This window comes from Stegostoma tigrinum, chromosome 22 (assembly GCF_030684315.1).
Source record: "Stegostoma tigrinum isolate sSteTig4 chromosome 22, sSteTig4.hap1, whole genome shotgun sequence".
Classification (NCBI taxonomy): domain Eukaryota; kingdom Metazoa; phylum Chordata; class Chondrichthyes; order Orectolobiformes; family Stegostomatidae; genus Stegostoma; species Stegostoma tigrinum.
Genome location: NC_081375.1, coordinates 15858878 through 15879312, shown reverse-complemented (window position 1 = coordinate 15879312; position 20435 = coordinate 15858878). Strand labels below are relative to the sequence as shown.

At 45.9% G+C, this 20435-nt stretch overlaps 1 protein-coding gene across 1 annotated transcript in view; it reads left to right on the top strand.

The window, feature by feature from the left end:
• Positions 1-20435, top strand: part of LOC125463872 (dynein axonemal heavy chain 17-like) — a 364283-nt gene that overhangs the window by 327956 nt on the left and 15892 nt on the right. Inside the window, exons 59-61 of the mRNA XM_059653668.1 lie at positions 2925-3116; positions 4319-4498; positions 12117-12299. Coding sequence (XP_059509651.1) covers positions 2925-3116; positions 4319-4498; positions 12117-12299 — 555 coding nt within the window. The remainder of the gene's footprint in view (positions 1-2924; positions 3117-4318; positions 4499-12116; positions 12300-20435) is intronic.

Here is a 20435-nt window from a genome sequence, read left to right as displayed (position 1 = left end):
CACAGGAAGAATGTGAAGGCATTTGAGGTCATGCAGAAAAGGTCTATGAGAATGTTTCCAGAGATAAGGGACTTCTATTATAAAGTTGGATTGGGAAAATGAGAATTGTTTTCCTAGTGAAAAGAAGGCTGAGTGGTTATTTTATAGCAGCATTCAAAATCATGGGGATCTGGATAGTGTTGATAAGAAAAAGTTGTTCCCACTTGTAGAGGGATTGAGATTGAGAGGACCCAGCTTTAAAGAAATCAGTAAAAGAAGTAAAAGCAATTGTTTCTTGCAGCAAATGTTGAAGTTTTGGAATACGCTACATGACACAATAGTGGAGCCATGTTCAAATGAAATATTCATAAGAAATTTAAACTGTCTGGAAAAAAAAGGATGTTCAAATTACAAAGAGAAGGCTGGAGAATGGCAGTAAATGAATTGTTTATTCGGAGAGTCAATGCAGATAAGTTGGACTGAATGGCCTCTTTCTGTAATGTTACAGTTCTATGAATCTGTGAAATCGGGATAATATGTCAAATGATAGTCAGCATGGATTTGCGAATGGTAGATCATGCCTCACAAACCATATTGAATTCTTTGAAGAGGTGACCAAACATGTGAATGAAGGTAGAGAAATGGATGTGGTATACATAGCTTTAAGTAAGGCGTTTCATAAGGTTCCTGATGGTAAGCTCATGCAGAAAGTAAGAAGGCATGGGATAGGGGGAAATGTGGCAGTTTGGATTCAGAATTGGCTGACCCTTAGACGACAAAGCGTGGTAGCGGATGAAAAATATTCAACATGGTATTCAGTTACGGGTGGTGTACGACAAGGATCTGTTCTGGATCCTCTTCTATTTGTGATTTTTGTAAATGATTTGGTCATAAGAGTGGAAGGGTGGATTAGTAAGTTCGAAGACGATACAAAGATGGGTTGAGTTGTGGATAGTGCAGAGGGCTGTTCTAGGTTACACGGCGACATTGATCGGATGCAGAGTTGGGCTGAAAAGTAGTAGATGGAGTTTAACCCTGAAAAATGTGAGGTGACTCATTTTGGGCGGGCAAATTTGAAAGCAGAATACAAGGTTAATGAAAAGATTCTTGCCAGCGTGGAGGAGCAGAGGGATCTCAGGGTTCATGTCCACAGTTCCCTGAAAGCTGCCACCCAGGTTAAGAAGGCATATGGTGTGTTAGCTTTCATTAATAGAGGGATTGTGTTCAAGAGCCGTGAAGTTATGCTCCAGCTATACAAAAGCCTGGTTCAGCTAGATCTGGAGAATTGTGTCCAGTTCTAGTCAACTCATTACAGGAAAGATGTGGAAGCATTGGAAAAGGTGCAGAGGAGATTTACCAGGGTGTTGCCTGGAATGGAGGGAAGGTGTTATGCGGAAAGGTTGAGAGAGCTAGGGTTTTTCTCTTTAGAAAAATGAAGGATGAGAGGTGACTTGATAGAGGTGTACAAAATGATCAGAGGTATAGATAAAGTGGATAGCCAGAGACTTTTTCCTAGGGTGGAAGCAGCTATTATGAGGGGGTATAGTTTTAAAGTTAGTGGAGGTAGATATAAGGGAGACATCAGAGTTATGTTCTTTACTCAGAGAGTGGTAGGTGCATGGAATGCATTACCGGAGAGGGTAATGGAATCAGCCTCATTCGAGGCATTTAAGCGGCTGTTCGATAGGCATGTGGTTGATAGTATAAGGTAGAGGTGGAGGATAGATAGACCTTAGGTTTAGGGTAAAAGTTCGGCACAACATTGTTGGTCGAAGGGCCTGTACTGTGCTGTACAGTTCTATGTCTTTATTCTATATGTGACTTTCAGGGAACTTGGATATCACAGTTTCCTTATTATTTCAGAAGAATTGCCACAAATCATCTGCATTTCATCCAATTTATAGAAATATTTTGAATTGGAAGCACATGTTCTGTGATATACTATATATTACATGTTGCTGTACAATAATGAAAATATCAGATTTTAACATTTGGGCAAGTAAAAAGTTAAAAGTGATAGGTTGCTTAGATAGTCAGAATTTAACTCTTTTACCCCATTTTAATCTTAATCTGTATGGTTCGGCAAGATAAAACACTCATATAAAGCAGGAGGCAGCTTCATAAATTAATCTAAATATAATGGTAAAGATATGCTGTGACGATATGTTCACTGGACCTGAGAGGGAAGTCTGCTATGATTTCCCACACAATGCTAAAGCAGAGCTGTAATCTAAAGGCTCCTTCCAATATAAGCTTGACCAAAAAGAGTAGGGCTATTCCTGGCCTCACATGGACAGCCATACGTTCTCTAGCCGTGAGATAATGGGAACTGCAGATGCTGGAGAATTCCAAGATAATAAAATGTGAGGCTGGATGAACACAAGCAGCATCTCTCTAGCCGTAATCACCAACTTTAACTTACCCCTACTCAGCCCCTCAACATCTATTACTATTCATAGAATAATTGCAGACAAGATTCTCCCATCTTAATTTTCAAAAGATTACTGTAGTCTTTACATTAGAGCATCCATTTGGTTCCCAAATGGATACAAAGTCATTATAATGTTATCCTGATTTGCAAAGATACATTCACAGCAAGCACCATGCATGCAGTAAATTCTAATTATGAAATAACTGTTCTCTTGCTACATTGTAGATTATAAATCCAGTGCAGAAAATAATATGCAGTATCAAGAGTACAATGCACTGCTAATTCTTATTGGTGGAACCTACTATTATAAACTTGTGGATTTTTGTTTAAACACTTGGGAATATGATGTGTCATATCTGTTAATCATTTATATTTGCAATTGTGGTTTTCCTTGTGACCTTTAAACAGCAATATTGCAAACACCTTGATATTAGCAATTGATATTGATAGTAATCATATTAATTATTTTTATTAATATTTGAAGTCCTTAATTGTTTATTTATCGCCAATGTAGGATACCTTGGAGATGTGTTCCAAAGAATCAGAATTCAAGTGCATCCTTTTTTCTCTCTGTTATTTTCATGCTGTGGTTGCTGAGAGGCGTAAATTTGGAGCACAAGGATGGAACAGAGCCTACCCATTTAACAATGGAGATCTTACAATTTCTGTTTATGTTCTGTACAACTATTTGGAAGCTAATCCTAAGGTACAAATTAACAAAGTTAGTTGCGTAGACTTCTATTTAAAGATGAAAACTTTAAAAAAATCATTTCAGTCTGCAACATGCTAAACTTATGTGATCAAACTGACAAAAAATGCTGGGGTGTTACATTATTTTCATATTATGGATTGATAGAATTTAACAAGAACTTTATTCCCTCTGATCCCACTGCCTTCCCGATAAAGTTGATATTAACCTCTCCTTCATGGTTGGTGAGTAGGAACAACACTTGATGAAAGAGAGATGGGGAATGGGTTGGGAACTGGAACTGCGAATATATGGAAAAAAGGTACAAACAGGTATGTTGTGCAAGTTTTCACTTCTTACAACCTTCCCTGCAAGCAAGACTGCAATGGGGAGCGTTGTATTACAAGTCATGCCAATAAGAAGGACTGTCCACAATCAATTTTGATCTTTCCATTAATTTAGATCAATTCTCCAGATGGATTTATGAGGAAAAATAATTGCAGAAAAACAATTATATCATGTGGATTGCCAGTGTCCAGGTGTAATCTAAATTTGGCATCATTTGTTAACTACTACATATTGACAGAAGAGCTGGGTGGCTGCTAATATAGGAACATAGGAACAGGTGTAGGCCATTCAGCCCCTGGAGCCTGCTCTGCCATTCAGTGAGATTGTGGCTGATATGTGGCCTAATTCCATAAACCTTCCTTTGATCCAAAGCTCTTAATTCTTTTGCTTAACAAAAATATATCTATCTCAGATTTAATTAACAACTGATCTTGCATCAGCCGTTATTTGTGGAAGAGAATTCCAAACATCAACCACCCTTAGTGTGTCGAAGTGCTTCTTAACATCTCTCCTGAATGATCTGGTCCTAATTTTTAGATTATGTCCCTTAGTGCTAGAATCTTCAACCAGTGGAAATAGTTTATCTACTCTGTCTTCTCCTGTTAGTGTCTTGAAGACTTCGATTCAATCACCCCTTAAGTTCCTAAATTGTGGAGAAAACAGGCCTAGTTTATATAATCTTTTCTCAGCACTTAACCATTGAAGTAGTATCACAGGATAGTGAAACGTGAGATTTAATGCATTGTTGATCTATCTATGGAATGGAATAATCCTAAGGACCCATTCGTATAATTCACATTCATTTATATTTGTTAAAATAGAAGCTCAGCAACTACATGTTCTTATCATGGCAAATTTCATTTCATTATTAGGTTCCCTGGGATGATTTACGCTATCTGTTTGGTGAAATAATGTATGGCGGCCACATTACTGATGACTGGGATCGTAAACTGTGTCGTACTTATCTAGAGGAATACATCAGAAATGAAATGCTGGATGGCGAACTTCTGCTTGCACCGGGCTTCCCTATCCCACCAAATTCTGATTACAATGTAGGATAAGCTTCTTTAAAAAAATTCATTGTTGTAATATGCTCATGTCAACTCATTTTTCTACACTTTTCATGAGTCTTCATGGCAATCAGTGTTCATGAATCCAGTAGCATTGGCCTTGCATTGTATCAAATCATATTATTTGTGGTCTAATACTAATATGAAGATCCCATACAGGGCTAATAGGAATATAAACAATTATTGTCCTAGAATTCACATACAACTATGGAACTACTTGGGGTTAGGTGTTTCAGGGTCGGCCCTTTTATCACCTTGAAGTCAGTCAACAGTTGTGGAAACATGTCACCTGCCTTTGGACTCTCAGTGCATCTTGCAAGTTTGTGTAGTTCATACTTTGGACTTCAACTGGGTATGTAGGAATTTCTTATTCTCTGCCTGGCTCCCTTCATGCTAAATTAGCCAAATCTGAGATAAAAGCAGAAAAGTATGGAAATACTCAATAAGTCTGGCAATATCCATGGAGAGAGAAAAATTGGTGGTCGCCATGATCTTTTATCAGAACTGATAAAAGTTCAAAATGTAATAGTATTTATGGTGATGAAGTAGGGAGAAGTGGAAAGGGAATAACTATAGAGTTTAATGCTTCTGCCTACACATTTTGACAAGCACGTACATTGACTGATTTTCTATATTTTTAAGTGCAATAAATTATTAACCCCCATCTCTTCATTTCAACAATTTAGAAAACACATAAACAAACAGGCCTCCAGCCTTCTTGGCACCAACTCTAAAAATGAAGATAAAATCATGTCTCCACCTTGCTGAAAACACAATATGCAATGTTGAAACTATAAGTCAAGTTATGACTTGTTCCTAATAACCGTCAGTGAAGCTGTGATCAATTACAACTGTGCATCTTGTAGGTGGTACTTTTTGCTCTCACTGTGTGTTGCTGATAGAAAGAATGAATATTGAAGGGGCTGGATGAGGGTGCAAATCAAGTGGGTTGCTTCGTCCTTGATAGAAGTGCACTTATTTAGGGAAGTAGGCAGTATTTTTCCACATCTAAGTACTACCTTGTAGATGGCTTTGTGATGGTCAGGAGCTATCTTTGGAATTTCTCACTTATCTGCCATTGAATTCATTGTATTTGTATGGCTGGTCCAATTTGTTTCCAGTCAAAGTTAACCCCCATGATATTGATAGCCAGGGAGTCAGTGATGGCAATGCCATTGAATATAAAGGAGACATGGTCAGATTCACTCATACTGGGGATGATCATTGCCACACACTTGTGTGATACAAATATTACTTGCAGACTATCATTCCAACCTTGGATATTGTTCAGGATGCTGTATGTGGACGCAAATAATTCCAGTCTCTGAGGAATTGTGAATGATGCTGAACATTGTACAATCATCATCAAATATCTATACTTCCTACCTTATGATAGAAGAAAGGTTATTGATGAAGCAGTTGAAAGTAGGTGGACCAAGAGGGCTAGAATATAAGAGCAAAGATGTAATTCTGAAGCTACATAATTCTCTGATCAGTCTGTATCTGGAATATTGTGAACAGTTTTGGGCCCTGTATCCTAGGAAAGGATGCCCTGGGACAGACATAATACCATAAGATGTAGGAGCTGAATTAGGCCATTCAGCCCATCAAATCTGCTCCCTATATGACCATGGCTGATACATTTCTTGACTGCATTACCTTACCTTCCAGGCTGTAACCTTTGATCCCGTTCCAAATCAAGAACCTATCTATCTCTGTCTTAAATATACTCAATGACTTGGCTTCCCCAGTGCTGTGCAGCAATGAGTTTACAGATTCACCTCCCACTGGATGAAGAAATTTGTTAGTTCTAAATCTTAGTTCTAAAAGGTCATCCCTTCACTCTGAGAATGTGCCCTCAGCTCTAGTCCATTCTATAATTGGAAACATCTTCTCCACATCCACACTATTTAGGCCTCTCAGTATTCCATAAGTTTCATTGAGATTCCCTGCACATCCTTCTAAGCTCCATTGAGTACAGTTCCAGAGACCTCAACCATTCCTCATATGACAAGCCCTTCATTCCAGGGATTATTCTTGTAAACCTCTCTGGAACCCTTCCAATGCCAGCACACCCTTCTTTAGATACAAGGTCCAAAACTCTTCACAACGTTCCAAATGTGATCTGAGCAGACCCTTAGTAGCTTTAGCAATACATCTTTGCTCTTATATTCTTGCCCTCTTGAATGCTAACATTGTATTGGCCTTCTTAACTGGCCCTAACTAGAACTCTCAAGGCCCTTTATGCTTGAGATTTATGAAGCCTTTCCCCATTCTGAAAATAGCATGTGCTTCTATTCTTCCTATCAAAATGCATAACCTTACACTTTCCCACATTGTATTCCATCTGCCACTTCTTTGCCCACTCCTCTAGCCTGCCCAAGTCCTCCTTCAGCCTCCCCACTTTCTCAACACCACCTGTTCCCCCACCTATCTTTGTGTCATTTGCAGAGACGATGGCCGAGCGGTATTATGGCTGAAATGCTAATCCGGAGACCCAGGTAATGTTTGGGGGACACAGGTATGAATCCTACCATGGCAGATGGTGGAATTTGAATTCAATTTAAAAAATCTGGAATAAAGAGTCTAATAATGACCACAAATCCATTGCCAATTGTTGCAAAACCCCATCTGGTTCACTAATGTCCTTTAGCGAAGGAAACAGCCATCCTTACCTGGTCTGGCCTACATATGACCCTCCCTAGTCATTCCAAGAAGATTGCTACCAATGCATCCAGAAGCTCCTTAGCTATCACCCTCAGAACTCTGGATTTGGGTGTTTTATCCACCTTTGGACTTTTTTAGCTTCCCCAATACCACCTCCTTAGTGATGGCCATTAGACTCACCTCTACCCCCTAGCTTTTAAGACGTCCTAGTATGCCACTGCTGTCTTCCACTGTGAAAAGTATGTATTCAGTCCCTCCACCATTTCGTTGTTCCCCATTGCTAGAACAAAGAATATTACAGCACAGCAACAGACCGTTAGGCCCTCCAAGCCTGCGCTGATCCATGTACTCTATCTAAACCTGTCACCTACTTTCCAAGGATCTGTTTCCTTCTGCTCCCTGCCCATTCATGTACCTGTCTAGATACATCTTAAATGACGCTATCGTGCCCGCCTCTGCTGGCAGTGCATTCCAGGCACCCACCAATCTGTGTAAAGAACTTTCCACGCATATCTCCCTTAAACTTTTCCCATCTCACCTTGAAATCATGACCCCTAGTAATTGAGTCCCCCACTCTGGGGAAAAAGCTTCTTGCTATCTACCCTGTCTATATCTCTCATGATTTTGTAGACCTCAATCAGGTCCCCCCTCAACTTCCATCTTTCTAGTGTAAATAATCCTAATCTACTGAACCTCTCTTCATAGCTAGTGACCTCCATAGCAGGCAACATCCTGGTGAACCTCCTCTGCACTCTCTCCAAAGCATCCACATCCTTTTGGTAATGTGGTGACCAGAACTGTACACAGTATCCCAAATGTGGTTGAACCAATGTCAAGTTGGTATGGCATGACCTTCCCTGCACAAAACCATGCTGCCTATCACTAATAAGCCCATTTTCTTTCAAATGTAAATAGATCCTATCCCTCATCATCATCTCCAACAACTTCCCCACCACTGATGTCAGGCTCATCAGTCTATAATTATCTGGAATAGCCTTGCTTCCCTTCTTAAACAAGGGGACTACATTAGCAATTCTCCAGTCCTCCGGGATCTCACCCGTGCTCAAAGATGCTGCAAAGATATCTGTTAATGCCCCAGCTATTTCCTCTCTTGCTTCTCTCAAAAACCTGGGATAGACCCCATCCGGACCTGGGGACTTGTCCATCCTTATAGCCTTTTAGAATGTCCAACACTTCTGCCCTCTTTTTGCTGACTTGACCTAGAGTAATCAAACATCTATCCCTACCTCAACATCCATAATGTCCCTCTCCTCTGTGAATACCAACACAAAGTACTCATTAAGAATCTCACTAATTTTCTCTGATTCCTTGCATAACTTCCCTCCTTTATCCTTGAGTGAGCCAACCCTTCCTCCTGCAACCCTCTTGCTCCTTATGTACGAATAAAAGGCTTTGGGATTTTCCTTGACCCAGTTTGCTAAAGATAGTTCATGACCCCTTTTAGCCGTCTTAATTCCTTGTTTCAGATTGGTCCTACTTTCCTGACATTCTTCCAAAGCTTCATCTGTTTTCAATCACCTAGACCTTATGTATTCTTCCTTTTTCCTCTTTGCTAGTCCCACAATTTCACTTGTCATCCATGGTTCCCTAATCTTTCGCTTTCTATCCCACGTTTTCACAGGGACATGTCTGTCCTGCACTCCAATCAACCTCTCTTTAAAAGATTCCCACATATCAAATGTGGATTTACCCTCAAACAGCTGCTCCCAATCCACATTTCCCAGATCTTGCCAAATTTTGCTATAGTTGGTCTTTTCCCAATTTAGTACTCTTCCTTTAGGACCACTCTCATCTTTGTTCAGACGAACAGGAAGGCTGATGTTTTGCACCTACACATTTCTTCAGAATTGGGGGAGGGAAAGAGGGTTCTGAAATAAATAGAGAGAGGGGGAGCGGATAAAGATGAATAGAGGCGAAGGTAGGTGGAGAGGAGACAAACAGGTCAAAGAGGCAGGGATGGTACCAGTAAAGGTGAGCGTAGCTGGGGAGTTAAGAAGGAGATAGGCCAGTCCAGGGAGGATGGACAGGTCAAGGGAGCGGGATGAGGTTAGTAGGTAGAAGATGCAGGTGCGGCTTTAGGTGGGAAGAGGGGATACTTGGGAGGAAGGACAAGTTAGAGAGGCGAGGACGAGCTGGGCTGATTTTGGGATGCGGTGGGGGAAGGGGAGATTTTGAAGCTTGTGAAGTCCACATTGATACCATTAGGCTGCAGGGTTCCCAAGCGGAATATGAGGTGCTGTTCCTGCAACCATCAGCTGGCATCATTGTGGAATTGCAGGAGGCCCAGGATGGACATGTCATCTGAGGAAGGGGAGGGGGAATTTAAATAGATTGCAACTGGGAGGTGCAGTTGTTTAGTGTGAACCAAGCATAGGTGTTCTGCAAAGTGATCCCTAAGCCTCTGCTTGGTTTCCCCGAAGTAGAGGAGGCTACAACGGGAATAGTGGATGCAGTATACCTCATTAGCACGTGTGCAGGTGAACATCTGCTTGATGTGGAAAGTCGTCTTGGGGCCTGGGATGGGGGTTAGGGGGAAGGTGTAAGAGGTGTAGCACTTCCTGCAGTTGCAGGGAAAAGTGTTGGGTGTTGTGGGGTGGGACGGGAGTGTGGAGTGGACAAGGGAGCCCCGGAGAGAGTCGTCTCTCTGGAAAGCAGATAATTGTGGGGAGGGAAAAACATCTTTGGTGGTGGGGTCGGATTGCAGATGGTGGAAGTGTCAGAGGATGATGCGTTGGATCCAGAGGTCAGTGGGGTGGTATGTGAGGATGAGGGGATTCTGTTTTGGTTGTTATTGCGAGGAGGGGGTGTGAGGGACGACTTGCGGGAACTGCAGGAGACACGATTGAGGGTGTTCTCGACCATTGAGGGGGGTAAGTTGTGGTCCTTTAAAAACAAGGAGATCTGAGATGTATGGGAGTGGATTGCCTCATCCTGGGAGCAGATGTGGTGGAAGCGAATGTATTGGGAATAGGGGATGGCATTTTTGTCGGAAGATGGATGGGAGGAGGTGTATTCTAGGTAGCTGTGGGAGTCAGAGGGCTTGATATGAATATTGGTTTCTAGGTGGTTGCCAGAGATGGAAACAGAGGTCCAGGAAGGACAGAGAGGTATCAGAGATGGTGCAGGTGAACTTAGGGTTAGGTTGGTGAAGTGGATGAACTGTTCGAGCTCCTCATGGGAGCAAAAGACAGCACTGATACAGTCATCGACGTAACGGAGGTAGGGGTGAGGGATGGTGCCAGTGTAATTACAGAAGAGGGACTGTTCCATGTATCCTCTGAAGAGGCAGGCATAGCTCGGACCCATAAGGGTGCCCATAGCCATCCCTTTGGTTTGTAGGAAATGAGAGAACTCCATTCTCCAGTGATTCATAATGTCCTCAACTGCACCTCCTGCATTTTCGACACTTCTGCCCTCAAAACTCTTCTCGCCCAAACCACAAGGATGGAGTCCTCCTGGTCCCCATGTTCTACCCTACCAGCTTCTGAATCCAATGCATCATCCTCCACCATTTTTGCTATCTGCAATCAGACGCCTTCACCAAAGAAATATTCCCCTCTCCACCCTGATCTGTTTTCTGTAGGAACTGTTCTCTCTGCAACTCCCTTCTCAGCTCCACACTCCCCAGCAACCGAACCACACCTGTTACCTTGCCCTGCAGCTGCAGGAAGTGCTACCCCTGCCCTACACCTCCCCTCTCATCTCCGTCCAAGGCCCCAAACAATCATTCCATATTCACAGGGATTCACCTGTACTACTTCTAACTAGGCCTACTGCATTTGTTGCTCCTGATGTGACCTTCTCTACATCGGAGAGACCAAGCGCAGACTCGGTGATAGATTCATGGAACATCTGAGCTCTGAACGCTCCAATCAAAACCAACTTCGATGTGCCAACCATTTCAACTCCCTTTCCCATTCCCTTAGCAAAATGTCCATCCAGGGTCTCCTCCACTGTTACAATGAGGCCACACATAAACTGGAACAACAATACTTTATATTCTGCCTCAGGAACTTACAGTCCAATTGGTTCAACAGAGAATTCACTAGCTTCAAAATCTCCCTACTCCTGACATCATCCATGCCCAGCCCTCCATCTTATCCCAACCACTTTGACCTGACACAACCTTTCCTTCTCACCTATCCACTTCTTCCTTTCCATTGACCAATCTCCAAAACCCCCTACCTATATCCATCAATCACCATCCCACCTGCGTTCGCCCAGCCCTGCCCCCATTTATTTCTGAGCTCCCTTCTCCCTCTCCAGTTCTGATGAAGTGCCCTGACCCAAAACATTGACTTTCCTGTTCCCCTGATGTCCTTTTAGTGAGACTGGATGTGTCCTGAAATTGTAACGTCTATAAGATGCAATACCATGAAAATTACTATGTCAGGCTGTTACTTGACTCGTCTGTGGGTCTTCAAATTCTGGCACAATCCCTAGATGTTAGTCAGGTAAATGGTGCAATGTTTGCACTCTACATTGTTGTGGGTGTGGAGTCACAAGTAGATCAGAACCAATAAAGGCAGCAGGTGTCCTTCCCTCAGAGCTTCAGTCAACCAGTTAGATATTTACAACAATGGTTTCATGTGAGCATCATCATTGTAGATATTTTGTTAATTCCAGATTCATTAATTGAATTCCACTCACTGCTGTGATGGGATTTAAGGCTGGAGCATTTGCCTGGGTTTCTGGATTCACTGATCCAGTGATATTACTACTGTGCTACCATACTATCTCCAATAAAACCAATTGGTGGATTCAAGGAAGGTTGAGTTCCTATTTGAGATTTTTCAAGTCTTAATTTACCAACTGACCCAATTTCATCTACTTTTGGAGGCAAAATGACCTCCAACATACTGATATTTGTCTTCAAAAGTAATTATATAAATTTCCATTTTCTGGTTTATAGGGCTATCATGATTATGTGAATGAGATGTTGCCTCCTGAGAGCCCATACCTGTATGGCCTGCACCCGAATGCAGAAATTGGATTTCTGACAGTGATCTCTGAAAAGTTGTTTCGCACAGTCCTCGAGTTGCAACCAAAAGAATCTGCTGCAGAAAGTGGTGGTGGAGCAACTAGGGAGGAAAAGGTATGTTTTTTTCCTGATTGTGACTTTAAACTTAAACTACATACCTTAAAAAACATATTAGTATTTTAAAAGTCACATCCTAAAACGTCACGTCTTTCATAAAGGAATTTAATTTAAAAACTCAAAATATGCAATGTTTCAACAAATCTTTTTGCCAAATGGCAACCTATATAAATAGCAAAGTTGCAGTCATTACAGCCAAAGGAGAGCTTGGACTAGAGGAGGACTGGAATTTAGGTTTAGCAGCAGATAGGGCAATCTAGGGGGCAGGCCAAGTAAAGACGTTTTACACAGTACTAGAAAAAGCAACAGAGCAGAAGGAGGCGAAACAGAAAATATGAACAAAAGGGAGGAAATTATGTACTTTAATACCTTAGAATGGTGATGAGGAGAGAATGGTCACCTTCAGGAGAGAATTGGATGAGTAATTTAAGAAGAAAATTGCAGGTAAATAGGGTAAGAACAAATGAGTAGATAAACTTGTCTGGCTGGGAGTGGGGAAATTTTGAAGCTGGTGAATTTTACGTCGAGGCCATTCGGCTGTAAATTCCTGAGGCAGAATATAAGGTATTGTAAAATAAGTCCCATTGTGCAGTGCTATTCTATACTTAAGATGAATAGAACCTTGATTAGATCCCACTGAAATACTGAGTTTTTAGCACCAGTGGAAAATTGTATTGACCTTGGAAGGGGCACAATGCAGAATCACTGGAATAATATGAGATCTTGAAGGGATTAAATTGATTAGAGTTTGCATAAATTTGGATTTTTTTTGTGTACAGAGAGAATTGAAGAGTCATTGAGTCATACAGCATGAAAACAGACCATTCAGTCCAACTCATTCATGCTGACCAGATATCCGAAACTGAACTAATCCTATTTGCCTGCATTTGGCTCATATCCCTTTGAACCCTTTCTATTCATGTACCCTTAAAACGTCTTTTAAAAGTTGTAATTGTAGTGTATACACCTGTACCATTTCCTCCAGCAGTTCATTCCATATATGCACCACAGTCTATGTGAAAATGTTGCCCATCAGGTCCCTCTTTCCCCTCTTGCCTTAAACCTATACCCACTAGGTTTGGACTGCCCAACTTTGGGGAAAAGAACTTATCTATGGCCCTCATGATTTTTCAACCTCTCTAATGTCACCCCTTAGCCACCTATGTTCCAGGGAAAATAGTCCCAGCCTATCCAGTTTCTCCCTATAACTCAAACCCTCCAGTCCCTGCAACATCCTTGGAAATATTTTCTGTACACTATGAAGTTTAACAACATACTTCTTATAACAAGCAACTTGATTTGTACGTAATATTTTAAAAGTGGCCTCACCAATGTCTCATACAGCTGCTGAGCTCAATACATTTATTAAACCTGGATGTGAGTTTGCTCGCTGAGCTGGAAGGTTAGTTTTCAGATGTTTTGTCACCATTTTTTTATTTGAAAAAATGTACTTTATTCATAAGATGTACAAAAAGTAAAACATTTATACACCTACCCAGCCATGCAAGCCACTCCGGGTTACCCAGGGGGTACGTACACCAACTAAAGGAAAAAAAACAAAGAAGAAAAAATAACAAAGCAAAGAAAATGCCCCGGCAGTCGTCACCCTGCACAGTCCCAGTTGGCCCCCTGACCAGTTGGGGAAGGCGCCAGCTGGGTCCAGTTACCAGATAGGGTCCTTTTTTCTATTCTGGACGAGGGGTTTCATACCGTGGTCTTTCCCCACCGCGCCTTGGCGGTGGCTGCCCCAAACTTTAGCGCATCCCTCAGCACGTAGTCCTGGACCTTAGAGTGCGCCAGTCTGCAACACTCGGTCGGGGTCAGTTCTTTCAGCGGCAGACCAGCAAGTTGCGGGCAGACCAAAGAGTGTCTTTCACCGCATTGATGATCCTCCAGGCGCAGTTGATGTTGGTCTCAGTGTGCGTCCCGGGGAACAGCCTGTAGAGCACGGAGTCCCGCATCATGGAGCTGCTCGGGACGAACCTCGACAAATACCACTGCATCCCCCTCCAGACTTCCTGCGCATAGGCACACTCCAGAAGGAGGTAATCGACAGTCTCGTCCCCCGCCGCAGCCACCTCGAGGGCAGCGTGCGGTGGCGCAGAGATTCCAGGCATGCATAAAGGATCTCACTGGCAGAGCCCCTCTCACTGCAAGCCAAGCAATGTCCTTGTGCTTGTTTGAAAGTTCTGGCGATGTGGCATTCTGCCAAACGACTTTGGCAGTCTGCGTGGGGAACCACACGACGGGATCCACCCTCCTTTTCCCGAAGGGTCTCGCGGATACTACGTGCTGACCACTGCCTGACGGCCTTGTGGTCAAAGGTGTTTCCCTTCAAAAATTTCTCCACGAAGGACAGGTGGTACGGAATGGTCCAACTACTCGGAGCGTTCCGCGGCAACGAGGCCAGGCCCATCCTTCGCAACACCGGGGACAGGTAGAACCTCAGTAAGTAGTGACACTTGGTGTTTGCGTACTGAGGATCTACGCACAGCTTGACGTAGCCGCACACAAAGGTAGCCGTCAGGGCGAGGGTGGCGTTCGGTACGCCCTTTCCCCCATCTTCCAGGTCTTTGTACATGGTGTCCCTGCGGACCCGGTCCATCCTCAACCCCCAAATGAATTGGAAGATGGCCCGGGTGACCACAGCGGCGCAGGTCTAGGGAATAGGCCAGGCCTGCGCCACATAGAACAGCATCGAAAGCCCCTCGCACCTGACAACCAGGTTCTTACCCGCGATAGAGAGGGACCGGAGCGTCCACCTGCCCAGCTTCTGCTTCAATTTGGTGATACGCTCCTCCCAAGTCTTAGTGCACGCCCCAGCTCCACCAAACCAAACACCCAGCACCTTCAGGTAGTCCATCCTGTCAGTGAAGGGGATGAAGCAGCAGTCGTCCCAGTTCCCGAAGAACATGACCTCGCTCTTACCCCTATTGACTTTGGCACCCGAGGCCAGTTCAAACTGGCCGCAGATGTCCAACAGTCTACTCACTGACTGACGATCGGTGCAGAAGACGGCGACATCGTCCATGTACAGGGAGGTCTTGACCTGAAGGCCTCCGCTGCCTGGGATAGTCACGCCCTTCAGGCTCACATCCTTCCTGATGGATGCGGCAAAGGGCTCCACACAGCACACGAACGAGGCAGGAGAGAGCGGGCAGCCCTGCCTGACTTCAGATCTAACAGGAAAACTGTCTGATTCCCACCCATTGATCGAGACTGCGCTAACGATGTTGGCGTAGAGCAGCCGGATCCAATTGCGGATGCCCTCCCCGAACCCCAATTTGGAGAGGACGTCCCTCATGTAAGCATGAGACACCCTGTCAAAGGCCTTCTCCTGGTCCAGGTTGATGAGGCAGGTGTCTGCCCGCCTGTCCTGTACGTAGGCGATCATATCCCTGATGAGCGCGAGGCTCTCAGCGATCTTCCTGCCCGGCACAACACAGGTTTGGTCAGGGTGAATCACTGACTCCAGGACAGACCTGACCCGGTTGGCTATGACCTTGGCCAGGATTTTGTAGTCCACATTCAATAGTGAAATGGGATGCTAATTCTTAATTTCTTCCCTCTCTCCCTTCCTTTTGTAAATGAGGGTGATGATGCCCTTCCTCATGGACTTGCACATTTCCCCTGCCCGAAGTGCACTATCGTACACCTCCAGCAGGTCCTGGCCGACCAGGTCCCACAGAGCGGAATACAGCTCGACCGGTAAGCGGTCGCTCCCAGGAGTCCTATTCCTCTCCAAGGACTTGAGGGCTCTGGTCAGCTCGCCCAGGGATATCGGCCGGTCCAGCCACTCCCTCGTGCCGTCGTCTAAGACCTCCGTGATAGACGACAGGAACGACTCGGAGGCCATGCTGTCCGTGGGCTTCGTGTCGTACAGTCCGGCATAGAAGGATCTGCTGATCCTCAAAATGTCGGGCCGAGACGACGTCACCGAGCCGTCGACCTCCTTCAGTCGGCTAAGCACAGAGCTCTTTTTGTGCACCTTTTGAAAGAAGAAACGCGAGCACGTCTCGTCCTGCTCCACGGAGCGGACCCTGGACCGGAAGATTATCCTGGAGGCCTCCGCGGTGAAGAGCGAGGCTTGCTGGCCCCTCACCTCACGGAGGTCCTCCGTGACATCGACCCCCACCAACTGCAGAAGGAGCAGGTTCTGCACCCTTTTCTGGAGTCGCGACAGATTTCCCCGCCTCTCTCTCGCCTTCTCCGCCTCTCTCTCGCCTTCCGAACACCCTTGAGGACAAAGAACCTCTTGATGTTCTCCTTCACCGTCTTCCACCAGTCGCCCGGAGACTCAAAGAGGGGTTTCACAGTTCTCCAACTGGCGTATTCCCTCTTAAGCTCCTCGACGTTCTCTGGGGTCAACAGAGTCGTGTTGAACTTCCACGTCCCCTTGCCGGCCGGCTGGTCGTCCTGTAAGTGACAGTCGGCCAGCAGGACGGAGTGGTCAGAGAAGAACACTGGCTCGACGCCAGTGGACCTGACCGAGAACGCCCGCGACACACAAACAGGAAGCCTATCCTTGAGCGAATAGACCCGTCTGGCCGCAACCAGGTGTACCTCCGCTGCACTCCGTCTGCAGGGGCACTGAAGACGTCGAGCAGCTTGGCGTCCTTCACCGTGCCCATCAGGAATCTGGACGTGACGTCCAGTTGACTCCCCCCACCCGCTGTCCCCACGCCAGATCTTCCATCTGCATCGATGATGCAGTTGAAGTCTCCGCCTAGGATGACCGGCCTGGACGTAGCCAGCAGGGGTGGAAGTCACTGCAGGACGGCCAACCGCTCACTCCGTACCGCTGGGGTGTACACGTCGATCAGCCTCAGGGGCGCGTTCCTGTAGGTGACGTCAGCCACTAGGAGGTGGCCCCCCCCACCACCTCCTGAACTTGAGAAATGGTGAAGTCGCGCCCCCGCAGCAGAATAGCCAGGCCCGAGGAGTGACAGTCGTTACCCCCCGACCAGATCAAAGGCCCACAGGTCCAGGCGCCGGACCATTTCCCGAGCCTGCCGAGGTGCGGTATCCCGCACTCCTGCAGAAACAGGAGGTCCGCCTTGACGGTGGTCAGGTAGGCCAACGTGGATACACATCTTGCGGTTGACTTGACGCTGCGCATATTAATGCTCGCAACTCGTACCCCATTGTGGGCAGTGACTGCAGTACCCTCCCCAAGTCCAAGGTCCAGCCCCTCCATCTGTCCCTTCATGCCCATTGCTCGGGCTAACTGCTGGACGCTCTCTGGGCTCAGGAAACCGTCCATGCTGCTTTCCGGGTGGCATCCCCCCCATCGGTGGTACGGAGGCAGGAGAGTCAGGCTCTGGGTCAGGCTGGGAATGCGCTGTTTCCTCCTTCCCGCCTGGAAGTTCCGGGGGGCCCTCCAGTGCTCCAGCGGCACATGACTGGGTGTCAGAGGGAGCCTCAGGACGCCTCCCGTCACCTGGAAGCGTGGTGCTGCTTTCCTTCTCCCTTGAGACCTTTAACTTCTGCTTTGGGCTGGCCCTCTCCGAATCCCCCTCGTCAGAGGAGCTCCTGTAGCTGCCTCTTCCCGCCTGATGGTTGCGGTTCCTGGGCCCGCCGACGCACCTTCCTCCTCGCTTTCTGGACTGTCGTCCATTCCCCTGGGTCGCCTGTCGCCGCCTCCATCGACTTCGGGTTGTTGGCGGGGAGCGGAGCCTGCAGGGGCGCTTTGCTGGCCTCGGGCCCATCCTGCGGGGTTGGGCCCTCCTGCATGACCTGGCCCTCCTGCACATTAGTGGGGTCCTTGCAGGGCCCTGGTGCCTTCCGCTCCTCCGGGGGGGGGCTGGCCCCGCATCGCCCCTGCCGGCGACCTGGGCGTAGGTGGTCCCCCGCTGCGGGCATGCCCTATAGAGGTGGCCCGCTTCCCCGCAAAGGTTGCAGATTTTCTCTTGTGGGCAATCCTTTGCAAGGTGTCCCTCCTCCCTGCAGTTCCTGCAGATGGTGGCTTTGCAGTCGGCCGCCACATGACCTGACCTACCACAGGCATGGCAGACTTTAGTTTGCCCTGCATAGGTCAGGTAGCCCTTGCTCCCGCCGATCACGAAGCTGGACAGTGGGTGTATGACGTTCCCGTCTGCGCCCATCCTCAGCGTCACCTTGACCTGCCTCTTACTGGTCCAGATGCCAAAGGGGTCCATGATATTGGTTAGGTCCCCTTCCACCTTCATGTACCTTCCAAGGAAGGTCAGAACATCAACTGCTGGCACATGCAAGTTGTACATGTGTACAGTCACCATACGGCTCCTCTGTGCTGGCATCACAAATAGCGGGACAGCGGTCAATACAGAGAGGGGGCCCTCACCTCCTTTCTCCTTGAAAACCTCCAGGAAGCGCTCGCAAAGCTTGGCACTCCTGAAGGTCACATCGTAAAAACCTCCTCCGGGGAAATCCTGCAGGCAGTAAATGTCCGCAGCAGCGAACCCACAACAGTCCAACAGGACCCTCTTCACGAAGAAGGTGCGGTCCACAGGTGCACCTTCATCCACCTTCTTCACGGAAACACGGATGGTGTTCCGGACCCCCTGACCTGGGGCACGAGCACTTGCCGCAGCCATCATTGCAGGTTGGCTGTTCCCCTGAACCAGCGTTAGGCTGAAGCCAGCATTAAGATCCACTGGTTGCAAGGGTGCACAGCCAACCCAACACCTTCCTTTCACCTCCAACACCATGCTCTCCTCCTCTCGGTCCACAAGAGAGTGGGTCTTTATTTTGTTCCAGATGTAAGCTGGTTCACTGAGCTTGAAGGTGTGTTACCAGATGTTTTGTCACCATTCTAGGTAACATCATCAGTGAGCCTCCAATGAAGCGCTGGTGTTATGTCCTGCTTTCTATTTATCTGGTTAGGTTTCCTTGGGTTGGTGATGTCATTTCCTGTTCTTTTTCTCAGCGGATGGTAGATTGGCTCCAAATCAATGTGTTTGTTGATGGGGTTCCGGTTGGAATGCCATGTCTCTAGGAATTCTCGTGCGTGTCTCTGTTTGGCTTGTCCTAGGATGGATGTGTTGTCCCAATCAAAGTGGTGTCCTTCCTCATCTGTACGTAAGGATACTCGTGATAGTGGGTCATGTCGTTTTGTGGCTAGTTGATGTTCATGTATCCTGGTGGCTAGCTTTCTGCCAGTTTGTCCAATGTAGTGTTTGTCACAGTTTTTGCAAAATACCTTGCAAAAACTGTGACAAACACTACATTGGACAAACAGGCAGAAAGCTAGCCACCAGGATACATGAACATCAACTAGCCACAAAACGACATGACCCACTATCACTCGTATCCTTACATACAGATGAGGAAGGACACCACTTTGATTGGGACAACACATCCATCCTAGGACAAGCCAAACAGAGACACGCACGAGAATTCCTAGAGACATGGCATTCCAACCGGAACTCCATCAACAAACACATTGATTTGGAGCCAATCTACCATCCGCTGAGAAAAAGAACAGGAAATGACATCACCAACCCAAGGAAACCTAACCAGATAAATAGAAAGCGGGACATAACACCAGCGCTTCATCGGAGGCTCACTGATGATGTTACCTAGAATGGTGACGAAACATCTGAAAACTAACCTTCCAGCTCAGCGAGCAAACTCACATCCAGAAACTCAACCTGAGCTACAAATCTTCTCAAAATTTATTAAACCGTAGAAACGTGGAAAATTGGAGTCTGCTTTGCCACTCATTATTAATCATGATCATCCAACTGTTCTTACCTTTCTCCCATTTCCTTTGATGTTCTTAGTCCCAAATGCTATATCCAAATCCTTCTTAAAGTCATAAATTGTTTTGGCCTTAGCTGCTTTCTGTAGTGGTGAATTCCATGGTCTCACCCAGATCTAGATAAAGAAATTTCTGGTAACCGAACTGAAATTGTTAAAAGATTCATGAAACCATTTTCTCCCATGGTGTAATCAAGAACAGGAAGGCACCATTTTAAACTTAGACTGAAGCTGCACAGGGGTGTAATCAGTTAACCCACTCTCCCCACGAAGTGTAGAGATAACCTAGAATAAAGGCTGAGGATCGTGATTGAATTAACATTTTCATAATAGAGATTATGTCCAAGACATGAATTAATATGGAACTAAGGTGGGTAAATAGAGCTGATATAC